At 46.1% G+C, this 14036-nt stretch overlaps 2 protein-coding genes and 1 long non-coding RNA gene across 9 annotated transcripts in view; 2 read left to right on the forward strand and 1 right to left on the reverse strand.

The window, feature by feature from the left end:
* Positions 1–4696, forward strand: part of LOC309354255 (palmitoyltransferase ZDHHC11-like) — a 34427-nt gene extending 29731 nt beyond the window's left edge. For all 7 annotated transcript variants that reach the window (XM_081884363.1, XM_081884364.1, XM_081884360.1 and 4 more), the window contains 4 exons: positions 595–750; positions 1003–1124; positions 1956–2008; positions 3324–4696. In XM_081884363.1, coding sequence (XP_081740489.1) covers positions 595–750; positions 1003–1124; positions 1956–2008; positions 3324–3339 — 347 coding nt within the window. In that variant the 3' untranslated portion in view covers positions 3340–4696. The remainder of the gene's footprint in view (positions 1–594; positions 751–1002; positions 1125–1955; positions 2009–3323) is intronic.
* Positions 424–11760, reverse strand: LOC309354448. Its single transcript, XR_014162310.1, has 2 exons — positions 11678–11760; positions 424–765 (listed from the first exon to the last, which is right to left on the reverse strand). It is a non-coding gene; the product is annotated as an uncharacterized lncRNA (long non-coding RNA).
* Positions 11761–11924: 164 nt separating this feature from the next.
* Positions 11925–14036, forward strand: part of TPPP (tubulin polymerization promoting protein) — a 62385-nt gene continuing 60273 nt past the window's right edge. Inside the window, exon 1 of the mRNA XM_081884528.1 lies at positions 11925–12034. The gene's annotated coding sequence lies outside the window, so the exon portion shown is untranslated. The remainder of the gene's footprint in view (positions 12035–14036) is intronic.

Raw genomic sequence — 14036 nt, forward strand, 5'->3', positions numbered from 1 at the left:
ACTACTGTCTGAAATCTGGAAATATTTTATGAGATTCACCATGTACTTCCATCAGATTCCAGTTTTCATGTTCTACATTTCTGAGTTTGTTGTAAATTTCCAGTAACAAAGGATATAAGTTTGTAATTATGTTTTCATTAGTAAAACTCCCCAGAGTGGCTGGGGAAACCCAACCAGATGGGCAGGGTAGAAATAATAAAGGGTATAGTAAGTAAGAAGAGTAGTACTGTATAGTAAGAATGTGAAAAAATTTCATGCAATATTCTTTGCTGAATTTTATTGTGTTATTATCTTCCTGAGTGGGTCATGGAAACTGCTATTCTGAATGATGCTTTGTATAGGGCAGAGGGCAGGGGGGATGAGTTTATGAAACCAAGAGGGCGGTAGCCCAGAAAACCTTGGGAACCATTGCTTTAAAAGTGTGTTTTAGTCAATGTTTCTTTATTCACTGATATCTGGCTGTTTGACCAGCATAGACACTTAGGGAACAGTTTCGAAACTCCTGCCATAGTATTAGTACAAAAGGGAACATCATTCATTTCTTAATTGAAACCAGAATAAAATTACTTCTCCCCATTATTTTTTCTCCAATAGGTGTCACTAGAAATGGTACCTGGCTGGTCTTTCTTCCTGTTGCTCCAGTAGAGACAACAGCAGCTGGCATCCTGAGTGTAGCAATATTAACTGTGGTTTTGGGATCTGCTTCTTTCTTGCTGCTTGGACATTTGTTGACGTTTCATCTTTACCTCTGTAAGTAAAACAGTTCTGGAAAACACAGGGTAGGGGAGTGCAAATGAAGGGCTCAGTTTATGCAAAATACAAACTTTTATCCCCAATCTTAATGGTGCCCTGAGTGTACACTATTTTCTCACTAAAGGGAACAATGGTCAAAGATAATGTGAAAGCTCACTGAATTTGCTGACACCCATCTATCTAAGCTGCAAAGCTTTAGGGATTTATACTTTTTAAATCTTAAAAAAGCACAAACTTCCATGTACGCAGTGAATAAAAAGATGAACACATATGAATACATGACTCGACATCGACCCAGGCTGTCTACCATATCTCGAGAAACAAGCACAGAAGGAACATCAGATACAACACACACAGTGGACTCTTTACAGGTAAATTTTTCTGCCCTCCTTAGATTTGCCTTTCCGTAGCATACCTGCTTCTAGTATATATTCATCTGGAAGATCAAACGTGTTGCCCTACTCAGGTGTTCGCCTCAATATGTGTGAATGAAATGTGCGGAGGAGGCAGATGTGTGCATGAAAGCCCCACCTCCAACATCTGCACATGCCAGTTCCATTTGAAACCTTCCCACATTGAGAGTGATCTGAAAGAACAGGCTTAGAATCCTCCCCATGATCAGGGACCATATATTTTCAGGGTTCCCAAATCACAATGAGGATTTTGAGTTCACCTGAATGTGGTTAGACTCCCCCTTCAGCAAGGGCGCTGACTTGGGCCCCAGATAATGGGTGCCCAATGTTGCCCAAGACAGAACAAGACACCCTCTATGAGAAGCTTAGGTTCTGTTTAGATGGAGGAGAGGCGGGTCCAAGTGCTGTGCCCTCCTCCCCATGCTGCTTAACTCGCTTGGCTGTTCCACTTGCCTTGACACTTTGCCCACTGGGGCTCATGGTAGGCCATGGAGATGGCTCCTCTTGCTCAATTATAGGCGGGGAAAGGGTTAACCCCTCTTTTTCCAACGCCCTGATGCAAACTGTACCACCGCTGGGTATGTTCAATGCTTTGAAGCTATGAACCATTCATTTCATGGATATCCTGCCTGATTTCCAATTTGGCCTTTAATCTTTCAGCTTTTGCCACGTGAATTCTAGACAACATTTAGAACCCCTCTTTAACGCGCATTTAAACTTAAATCCTAAAAAGCAGTATCTATCCGGCACAGGAGCAACCCTCTTATAGGCTTGTGTTCACATTCTTAGGATGTAACTGAAGTAAGAAAACCAGATGAAGTAGCACCCTCCTCTATATCAGGGTAAGTAAACAGATACATGATTATCATTTTACTGAGCCCAATGTCCAATGAGCAAGTGAAAAATATTGCAACCAGAAAGAAGAAATCGGGTTTATTTAGGAATTTGCCTTTCATCAAACACCAGGTAAAGAAAACCATAGTAATAACGCTGCATACACCTGTTTTCCATAGAAAATATTCTGACTCAGGCCTGATTCATATGTAACACAAACCATGGTTCTGGGCTCAGACAAAACGCTAAGCAAACCCAGCTTACCTTTGGGAAGAGTTAAGGCAGGAGGACCGAGGAGAAGAGAAGAGCTTTGATTTTTCCTTTGAGCATCTGCACGCCTGCTCATTCATTCTTAGCCATAGTTTGGCTTAGTGTTTTATGAGAACTGGCCAGTGGGTTATTTCTGTTCCAATTAAAATCTTCTCAAGCTTCAACTGCTTAGTAGAAAACACAGCCATTATATATGATTGACAGGTTGTGACCATAATGTAAGTAATCCATCTTGGAGTTCATTGCTCAAAACACAAATCAATTAGGGGCAGATGAGAGCCATTTTTTTTTCTGGAAACAGAACGACAGAAATATCAATCTGATAGTCCTTCTACCATCATCATAAGGTTGGCATACTTTAGTTGGGAGACTATGTCTTCCAAAAGGAATTAAAACAAGGAATAATGTGGACACACCACCAAAATGCCAAACAGCATGGTGTACCAACCATGTCCCCTCATTAGCCATATATAGAAGAGGTCAAGCCATGCCTGGCAATAGGCAAATACCTCCATAGTGAGGCAACTCCATCACAGTCCATAGATATAATGATGCAACACCATCAACTTGTATGAATGCTTGAGTCTCCTTATCCTGTACACACAGTCTGCAAAGAACAAACCTTTAGACACCCACACAGCCACAGCTCATTTCAAAGAAGCATGTATGGAGAATTCTAGGAGAAGTTTTAAGTCCTGCCGGAGAATCAGTGTCCCAGTGAATGGGAGGAACTTTCCTCCCAGAAAAGGGAAGGTGCAGGTGAGACCATAATTATATCTTCACAGAACCACTGCAGTAGCTCAGAATTAAACAGTGCTGAGACAGGAAGCTGAAGGAAGGGGTTTTAGGTCACCCCAGGGAGAAGATGTGGTCGTTTTTAAAATATCCATTTCCCACAAGTTTTGCATAGTTCTGGAAGTCTGCATGCAAACCAGCTGGAATAATTTTAGAACTATTAGCTTGGTTGTTGCATATGCTCATAAGATGCCATCTCTGCCCAAAGCATACCTGCAAGGGAATAACTTAAGTCTTTAATTTTGCTTTGCTCCCTAGAACTCATGCCAATTAACTGCACTTGATCAAGAACAGCATCAGGAACAGGTGGCTTCCTCAGAGACGGCCTGTGTAGCATTTCCAGAAGATTACTGTGTTTCATCGATGCGAAATGACCATTGTATGCACTTGATTCAGCATAGCTAAAGGGAAAGGTAGAATGCCAGTTCCTGCTCTCAGTTGGGTCAAAACTGGACACTGAAATCACAAGGAGATGTTCCCTTCCTTATCCAAATCAGCATGCTTCTTTTGTCTCTGAGAAGGTGCTATTATGTGGAAGGCTGTGGCCAGTCAAAAGACCACATGTAAAGAACATGGTGGACTTGGAGGATGCGCCAGATCATACTTCTAGACGAGGTCTGTGTGTACAGAACTGATGAAATTTTGGTCTGGAGGTTCTCCATTCTATGATAATGAAGGGCTTGAAGTGTTTTTCATCAGCTGGCAATGCATTATATGAAGACCAGCTGATAACAGCTAAGGAGGAGAGGGTGAGGGTAGGCAGAGGGTGGCTGGATAGGATTTCAGTGACAGGAATCATTTTGAGGCCCATGCTGATGACCAATGTGTCTCCCAACTCTTGTCTCTGTTTAATGGGAGCGGCATGTGTTTCCTGAAGTTGTACTTCAAGTGTGAATAATCTCAGCTGAAGAGCCAGCAGATATCCACAAGGCAAGAGTAGCCGTTCACAGGTTCTTCCTTGCACAGAACCAGTAATAGCTACTGTTGTGAATGCATTTGAGAGTCTCTCCCTAGTAAATGGGAAGCTAGTAAATGGGTAGCAAAATATGTAGCAGATCACAGGATATAGAGAAGATAGCTTGGAGGGTAATCATTTGACATTGCCAAAAAGAGAAGTAAGTCTTAGAGTCAAAAGTATCCTCCACGTGGCATTGGGAAGGCTCCAATAAATTAGACTGATTTCTCCAAAATGTATTTATATAAAGTGTCACTGCAGAAAGTCCTGCTTATTAATGCCAGTTGGAAAATACTTTCCTTTTTGTCTCTACGCTGAAAACCAGTTTTTTAAAATAGAAAATGGATTGTGTATTTGATCCTTTTTTTAAATGCTATTTCTTATAAATAAATTATATGATTTTGTGGCATTACAGGAACATTTTAATAAACTCCCCCCCATAAAACAACGCAAGAGTCTGTCTAGCCTAGTTACATGTGTAAGATTGGGTTTACTTGACTAAAAATTACAGAGGTTGATTCTCATTTGCACTTTACATGGGGGAGCGATCCTTTAGATTGGAAAGTTTTCTAGGTTTATAATATGTGTACGATGAAAGGAAAATGTTATTGAATGAAATGTACTTGTTTTTTAATCCTCATTCTTTTCATAAAAAGCATTAAAGATAATAAAATTATTATTTTAAAATTGCCTTTCAAATATGGGGAGGAATATAGTCTATGAAATATTGGTGGCATATAATGGAAATTGTGTCATAAAGAATCATAGAATCATAGAGTTGGAAGAGACCACAAGGGCCATCGAGTCCAACCCCCTGCCAAGCAGGAAACACCATCAGAGCACTCCTGACATATGGTTGTCAAGCCTCTGCTTAAAGACCTCCAAAGAAGGAGACTCCACCACACTCCTTGGCAGCAAATTCCACTGTCAAACAGCTCTTACTGTCAGGAAGTTCTTCCTAATGTTTAGGTGGAATCTTCTTTCTTGTAGTTTGGATCCATTGCTCCGTGTCCCCTTCTCTGGAGCAGCAGAAAAAGAGACTAACACTAGGCTGCTTCGTTCTGGAGGTAAAGGTTGGAAACCACATTTCTGAAAAATGAAAGTCACCCAAAGCTTATATTAAAAGAAACACAGGAAATTAATTGTACAAGTGCATGGAGAATAACAACTAGCCAAGCGGCATCAATTCTGACCCTGTGGAGTTAGCAGCAACCAGTTCTACGTGGCTGCTCTCAGTCTCTGGGAGCTTGCGACCAAGAACATGCGATCAGGACTAGTAAGCAGGGGCTTTTGCGAGGGTGTTTAGTGAGCTGGTTTGAGGGGAAGCCTGGAGTGCTATGACACAAGAGACCTGGGCAGTGACCTGGAACACCTGTGCTATGTTTGTTTTCCTGCCTGAGGGTGTATGAAGTTACACCTGCAGCAAATGTAAGCTGGTTGCCTTGCTGGAAGAGAAGGTTCAGCAACTTGAGGTTCACCTCTCCAGACGTAGAGTCATCAGAGGAAGATATTCTAGATGGAGCAAAGCAGATTGTCCTGGATTAGTGATACTGTGGGGGTGGGACGCCCTTAGAGAGGAGGAAGATCACTAAATGCAGGAAGCAAACCCCTGGAGGAATGTGACACACAGAAGCAGGACTGTCAAGAAACGTGTTGTGTCTTTGGGGCAGTACAACTGATTCCAGGCCCTCCCCTTGGACCCTTAATTCTGGGCCACAGGAACAAGGACAGAAGTTGCAGGTCTCAGAACATACACAGATGGCTAGAGAAGGAGCCGTATATAGAAGGATTCCTGCCACTGCCCAGAGGAGGATGTGGTGTGTTGTGGTGGCAGGTGACTCCTCTGCTGATGGGACAGAGGTTGCTGTGTGCAGGTGTAACAAGATGTCCCAGGAGGTGTGCTGTCTTCCAGTTGCAAAGATTCAAAATGTGACAGAGAAGTTACCAAGTCTTATAAAGCCCATCGACCATTACACCTCCCTCCCTCCCTTGTATCTCATGTGGGTACAAATGATACCACAGCCTTCAGCATATATGGGACTATGAGACTATGGGTAGGAAGCTGAAGGCACTTGAGGCACAGGTGGTTATTTCCTCACTCCTTCTTGTTGAGTGATGACCCAGGAAGAAAGAGGAAAATACTGGAAGTAAGACAGGAGTGCCTGGCGTGCTCTGGTTCATGGGGTCACGAAGAGTCGGACATGACAAAATGACTAAACAACAACAACAAAAACAACTGGCTGTGCAGATGGTGTTGGGGAAATATTGGCTTCTTTGACCATGGTTCTCACTTCCATGAGGAAAGACTTCTGGCAAGAGATGGGTTGCACCTCATAGAGGTTGGCAAGAATGTCAATTAAATTAGGATTAAATTTAGGTTTGTTTCATAATGCCCAGCCGAATGCTATTTTCTCCCATCAACTTGTTCTAATCAGATAGTTGAGGGGCAGAGTCCTCTGCCCCATTGTCAAGAACAGGAAGACTTTGCAGAGGGTAACTATGCAACTCAGTCATAACTTTTGATAACAGCAGCCTAGCAACTGGGATTTATAAACAGCAGCTGGAAAACACATTTCTTTCACCATTTTGCTGAATTATTTGTTTTTAAGGCAGGGAACCTGGCACTCATTTTACATGTTTGTTTTTAAAAACACGAATGTCTTTCTCAAAAGCTGATAATACAAATATTCAAATGTGAATGGGGAACTTAATCTTGGAGCTTTGCCCTGTGCAGATGTTGAGGGAAAACACAGAGCTTTATCTTCTCGGGATGAGGAATGATCTCAACGGTAGCTGTGTTTAACAAAGAGATCTATAATGACCAGTAAACATAATCCAAACAATTGAATAACTGAACAGGGAAACTTTTCAGGGGAGGAAAAGAAATAGGCTTTCAAATCTCTTAATTTCCCCCTCCCTTCTTTGGAATCTAGTGGTTTGGCCAAAGACAAAACTGAATTTTGCAATTAGCAAAAGCAATCAGGAAAAAAACCTAAATAATAATTAGTATGCAAACATTTGTATCACCACAATGATGTTTATGTTTGCCAGTTCCCAGACTGAAAGTTGGAAATCTGTCAGGCTGGGTTGCCACACTGCCCACCCAGTGTTGCCTGCCTCAAGTTCTGAATTTTTTAAAACCAGAAGATTATGCAGCTGAAGTCTTCAGAGAACTAGAGAAGTCTGCTAGTGTTCCTGAGCAAAGTGACTATTCATAGAAAAGGAACATAAGCCCTTTTGCTAAATAAGTGTAAGAGCTGGTGTAGCATATTGGCTAGGAGGCCAAAGATGATGATGATGATGATGATGATGATGATAATAATAATAATAATAATAATAATAATAATAATAATAATAATATCTTTATTGTCATTGCCCCCTCTCGGGGACAACGAAATTACTTGGCTGCTCCATCCACCCAGGTAGGATGCAATAACCCCACTTATTCACGAGTAATTCTCACTGAATTCAATATGGTTTACTTCTGAGTAGAAATGGTTAAGATTGGGCTATACATACATGAATCAGAAAGTCCTTCATTCAAATATCTCTTTGGCCACACACTCACTCGATTGCCTTAGGCCAGAGGTTTTTTATTTCTTTAATCCACGGCTCCCTTGACCAACTACATTCTTTCTGTGGCTCCCCTATGGGGCTTAGCAGCCCAGTTATGGTCACCGCTTGCCTGCGGAGCTTGCAGCCTCTCACCTTTTTTCAAACACCCTCCCTTGTGGAGTGTTCCCTCAGTCTCTCTCCTCTCCCCTCTCCTTGGGAGTCCTCTGGGCAGCCGCAACTGCCACCCCTGTTCTCTCAGCTGCCCCCTCCACCCCAAAGAGAGGTGACTTCTCACACTGCCCCACAGAGGCCTGGGAAGCACCCCTGGCCAGTCCCAGAGGCACCATTTCTCTGGGGGGCTTATAGCCAGAGCTGCTGCAACAAACAGCTGTGCAAGCCTTTGGGAGGCAGAGATGCGAGAGGGCATCAGAGGAGGGAGGGGAGGAAAGAAGGACAGAGGCCACTGTTGCCATGGTACCCCTGACCATCCTTCAAGGCACCTGAGGGTGCCATGGCACACTGGTTGAAAACCACTGCTTTAGGCACGCTACTCTTCCTGTCTGCATTATGGAGCTAATGCTAATCAATCTGGCAGAGTTGTTGTAATGATTGATGCTACAAGGTAATGTATATTACACGCTTTGAACATTAAAAAGTGCTATACAAACGTGCATTTTTGTACTGCTAATATTGTATACCAGTTCAAATGGAGCTAATTAAACCTTGAATGTGCCATTGTAACCAGAGCAAAATGAAATACAATCCATCTTGCCTTTTCTTCCTCTTTTTGATTGGGTGATATCCAGTATTGGAGGAGTGGAACTCCCTTCCTATCCTCCCACCTGTAGCCTCTTGCCCTGCCTTCATCAGGGCATCCCACCTTTCCTGCCGCACAACTGGCATTTTATGCATTATCCTACTTGTGTAGGGCAAGTGAATGTGGCCTGGGATGGATTCATGGAGCAAATTATGACTTTGGATAGGACTAATTCAGTCCACAGGGAGGATTTGCCACACTGGTGCCTGGGATATGACTTGGAAACTGTATATCTGGATTAAGGAGCCAATAAAATGGGACAAACCTAGACAGCATCTTAAAAAGTAGAGACATCTCCTTGCCAACAAAGATCCGTATAGTAAAAGCTATGGTTTTCCCAGTAGTGATGGTATGGAAGTGAGAGCTGGACCATCAAGAAGGCTGATCGCCGAAGAATTGATGCTTTTGAATTATGGTGCTGGAGGAGACTCTTGAGAGTCCCACGGACTGCAAGAAGATCAAACCTATCCATTCTTAAGGAAATCAGCCCTGAGTGCTCACTGGAAGATCATGAAGCTGAGGCTCCAATACTTTGGCCACCTCATGAGAAGAGAAGAGAAGACTCCCTGGAAAAAGACCCTGATGTTGGGAAAGATGGAGGGCACAAGGAGAAGGGGATGACAGAGGATGAGATGGTTGGATGGTGTTCTTGAAGCTACCAGCATGAGTTTGATCAAACTGCGGGAGGCAGTGGAGGACAGAAGTGCCTGGCGTGCTCTGGTCCATGGGGTCACGAAGAGTCGGACACGACTAAACAACAACAACAAAATGGGACACCATTTTGATAAACACCATGCTTGTGTGCATGCAGGAGCCACACTGAAGGCATATAAACTGTCACATGGAAGCACCCACAGATAGTTATCAAGTGTTAACTGGTTTAATATGGCTCCTGATAAATGAAGTAAAGCTTTGGGCAGCAGCAAACAGGCTTCCATCACCCAGCAGGTGAGCCAGTTTAGAATGCAATGGGCCTTTTGCTCTGCCCACTGGTGCCTCGGGTTACATACGCTTCAGGTTACATATGCTTCAGGTTACAGACTCCGCTAACCCAGAAATAGTGCTTCAGGTTAAGAACTTTGCTTCAGGATGAGAACAGAAATCATGCTCCAGCGGCGCAGCGGCAGCAGGAGGCCCCATTAGCTAAAGTGGTGCTTCAGGTTAAGAACAGTTTCAGGTTAAGAACGGACCTCCAGAATGAATTAAGTAAGTAACCAGAGGTACCACTGTATTGGCTTCTGTTCGTGGAGATACCCCCAACAGTAGCTTCTACTCACCATTCCAAAAACTGCAGCAAGGAGGGAAAACTCTCTCTCATCCAAACCCAACATTTGCTCTAACCATTAAAAAACTGATTAAAACTGTGCTTCACTTCAGATGGGACAGAATCCTAGCTTCCTTTTGGGGGGTGGGTGGGGGGTCCTGTGGTCATTGATGATAGCAATTTTTTATCAGTTGTCTCCCCCTTGTTGCTGAGGATTATATTGTAAACTGCCCCATGATCTTTGGATGAAGGGCAATATATAAATTAAATATGTAACTAAATAAAATAAGATTGCTCTTCAGTTCCATGTACAGGAGGCTCCCTGTTTTATACATATGCAAAACTGCATCTGTCTTGATGTCTTCACAATAGATAGTGCCAACAACTGGGCAAAAAACATCTTGCTTTAGGATAACTCCCATGAATTTTTATGTATTTCAGAAGTGTTGGTAAGTAAATATTAAGCAGAGCATGCATTATGGATGAACTTCATTAATGTTTTCTAATCCCAATGGACCACAGTGAATTGCACAGTTAACAGATGAGTCACAGCAGGTATGGAAAACACTGATCAGATTTTTGTTTGTTTTAGTGTGTTTTAGCGTTCTCACTTTGTATTTTTATGTTGTGAGCCACCTTTTGATCTTTGGGTGAAGGGTGGTGTAATAAACAAGCAAACATATACTGTAGGTACAGACAACGCCGTTTTTATGCCGTGCAGGGAAATTGGCATCAGGGAATCTGAATACTGGCTTATAGAAAGTAGGCATCGTGGACTTACCAGTGCCATGAATGAAATTATGTTTTAAATTTTGCCCTGTTTCCAGGAGGAAAACACTAACTCATGTGAAGTCTGTTATCACTCCTCCCACCCGCACCACACATCACTGGATACCCTTGTTTAAAAGGTAGAAGTGATTCTGGCAGGGATTCACAGGACACAGTTTTATATTTTTTGTAGAGAGGTCCCAACTGGTGGCTACTTACCCATTTCCTGCCTCCTTTCCCACGTGTGTTGATGGCAGATTAAAAACCATCTTCAATTGGTTTTACAAAGTCAATAAAAGTACACCATGTTGCACAGAACCTGTAGATCCCCCCCCCCCGTCCCCCACTCGGGACGTTCCCTTTGTTTGTCTGGACAAATTAAGTGTTTTGCAATGTTGCATTCCTGCAACCTGAGAGATTTCCATTTTTTTGCTACCACTAACTCAGCTGCTGTTAGCAAGGGTAAGAGAAGATCTTTCTTGCTTGAATCTCGACGCTGCCGAGTAAAGATAAGAGAGGCGGTTTTGGATCTGGGCTGTCTTGTCATCAGGCTGGTTTTTGCGGGGTGGAACTCCCCTCCAAAGGGGGTAAATTCGGGGCTGTGCCACCACGCAGGGAGCGTGGTAAAGGCTATGCGCTTGTGCGGTATGTAGGTATGTGTATTCAGTGGCGTAGCGTGGGGGGTGCAGGGGGGGCTGGCCGCACCGGGCGCAACGTCTGGGGGTTAGGGTTAGGGGGCGCAAATTACTTGCCTTGCCCCGGTGCTGACAACCCACGCTACGCCACTGTGTGTATTTACAGTGGTACCTTGGGTTACTTAATTCATTCCGGAGGTCTGTTCTTAGCCTGAAACTGTTCTTAACCTGAAGCACCACTTTAGCTAATGGGGCCTCCCGCTGCCACTGCGCCGCTGCTGTGCAATTTCTGTTCTTATCAGTGGCATAGTGGGTTATCAGCACCCGGGGCAAGGCAAGTAATTTGTGCCCCCTAACCTGTGGATTTGCGCCCCCTAACCCGTGGATTTCCCTAACCCCCAGATGTTGTGCCCGGTGCGGCCGGCCCCCCCTGTACCCCCCCAAGCTACGCCACTGGTTCTTATCCTGAAGCAAAGTTCTTAACCCAAAGTACTATTTCTGGGTTAGCGGAGTCTGTAACCTGAAGCGTCTGTAACCCGAGGTGCTACTGTAGTCTACCGCCCTATACTCCGAGATCTCAGGACATAAAATTACAATCTAAAAAGCACCCCCCCCAACCTCCTTGGGCTTGATGGCTGGAGAGACTGGAGGCGCTCCGTGACGCAGCCACCTGCTGCTGCTGCCCGCGGGGAGAGCGCTCCGGGCCGGCGGGGGCCGCGGGAGGGCGCGGCGAGGGCCACGGCAGGCGCCTGGTGGGCGGAGTCCGGCGTCCGGCCCCTCGACGGCCCTTCGCCAATGCCGGGCGCGCAGGGCGGAGCCGGCCGGCCGCCTCAGAGCCGCGCTCGCCGCGCCTCGCTCAGCCGCCGCCGCGGACGCGTCTTCTGCTGGGGGCTCCGCGCGCCCGAGTCCGGGGCCGAGAGGGGGCAGCGCGGACGGGCAGGAGGCGAGCGGAGCGGAGCCCGTCCGAGCGGGGAGGTAAGCGGGGCTTGGCGGGACTGCGCGCCTCAGGCAGCGCCGCCTTCCCAGGAGCGCCCGCCAGTTCCGGGTCCCCGGTGGCCTTTTTTGGGCGGCCAGGCAGGCGGCCCCCCCGAGCTCCGCGCCCGGCCGCTGAAGGCTGCCGAGTCCGACGGGCGGGCGGGAGGGAGAGGCGCCGGCAGCCCCAGCGCGCCCGGGTTGCGCCTGCTGCTGCTGCTGCCTCTGGGCGCCCGCGCCGGGGAAGGCGCTGCTGGCTGGCCGCCTCCCGGGCTGCAAAGCGAAAGCGCAGAGGCATGCCAGGGCCGGCAGGGGAGGGAGACGGCGCTTTCCGCTGCTGCAGTTGGCGTCTAAACATTGCCGGGCTCCGCTGTTGCCCTCTTCGAGGAGAGATCCCGGCTGCTGCTGCTGTATTTGAGCCCAGGCTCTCGGAGCTCGTGGAGCGGTCGAAACCACCAGGCGCCTGCATGCGAGGAGCCCACGGAGAGATGGCATTCTTGGAAATTGCAGGATCCCTTTGGACCTCTTGCTCGGAGATGTGCACCCTCCTGCTCGAATAGATCTTGCTTTAAAAACCGGACTCCCTTTCTAGATCCTTTCTGCCCCTCAACCCCAGAGAAATCGGAAAGATTTTGCTGGCAAATAAACAGCATCTTCCTGTAAACAGAAGCTGCACACCTACACGAGGGGGGTATCCTCCATTTAGATGGTGGCGCTTTGGGGGCGGGATGTGTGGATGTGAAGGGGGAATCTTTAGGTTCTTCCTAGTTATGGCTTCTAGATTGTTCGGGTGTTTTTCTAGGTGCTTCAGTGTTACGTAATAGATCTTGAAAACTGGAGTGTGTGTCAGACTCGCTGAGGACCCCCTTTCCTTTCCCCTTCCATTGCAGTGTTTATCTTTCATTTTCTGGGGAAGAAGGTTCCTGAGAAGAGGTTGTCAAGCAATAGCTGGGTGGCAGCAGCAGCAGCAGCAGCTGAAGATCCTTATGCATGTCTTTCACAAGGGAGCATAAATTATGCACCTTCCCTGGAGGTAGCAGGTGCAGTGGAAATGATTCACACTGGATCCTTCGGTTCCACTTTCTGATTTCATTCCCGCCAGAGGGAGAGCAATATTTACTCATTTCCTCAGCGTGTTGCTGTCTGTGCACAGCACCTGATCTGGGCTGCAGTCCTCAGACCTGGCCATTTCCGAGCAAGCCCCTTGCGTCAGGCAGGAAGATTGCAGAGAGAGGGAGCTGGAGGGCTGGGGGCAAACCCCCAAAACACAGGGGCTCAGGTGGTCTTGTGTCCTCTGCAGCAGGACTGTCGGCACACAGTCCCTGAGGCCCCTTCCCTGAATTTTCCGCTTTCATTCTTTTACAGCCTTTTGATTTACACAAGTCAATAGAAGGGAAAGGCAGGCAGGCAGGATTCTACCTTGTTATACAGTAACACCCCCCCCCCTTCTGCCTTCTAGTATGCTGACCAGTGAGGACAAAAGTACTGAGGTGACTGGAACTATATCTTAGTAAATAACTGTAAAGGGTAAATATATCTTGTGTTTTGATGTGTCATGCCCTATCTGGGCATGAACCACACCACAGGAAGTGTGTGAGGGGGCTGCGCATGTCTGCATTGTGTCCCAGCAACCCCCTCCCTCCAAAGTGCTCCCTGTGTCTTCAGTGAGCAGCCATGTTGGGTCTGACCCTCTGACTTGGAGGATCTTTGCACAAGTAAAATAAACGATGGCTTGTTGCAGTGATCTGGGTGCTAAGGAGAGCCACGCTGCACAAGCTCAGAATCTTTTTTTTTATTACTTCAGGACAGTTGCATCACTGGAAAACCTCTGGAGATTAGATTATTTTTATTCTGCCTGTTACAGTTTTGGCCTGGTTCTTGCTAAGGTGGCGAAACCTGTGCCTGAAGGGTACCATTTTATAGTGTAGGTGGAGGCTCCTTAGAAGGAATGCATTACCTGCACATAGAAAACTGGTATATCAAGGAGAAGACTGGCCTAGAGCCT

This window comes from Podarcis melisellensis, assembly GCF_964234715.1.
Source record: "Podarcis melisellensis genome assembly, chromosome: 13".
NCBI lineage: Eukaryota > Metazoa > Chordata > Lepidosauria > Squamata > Lacertidae > Podarcis > Podarcis melisellensis.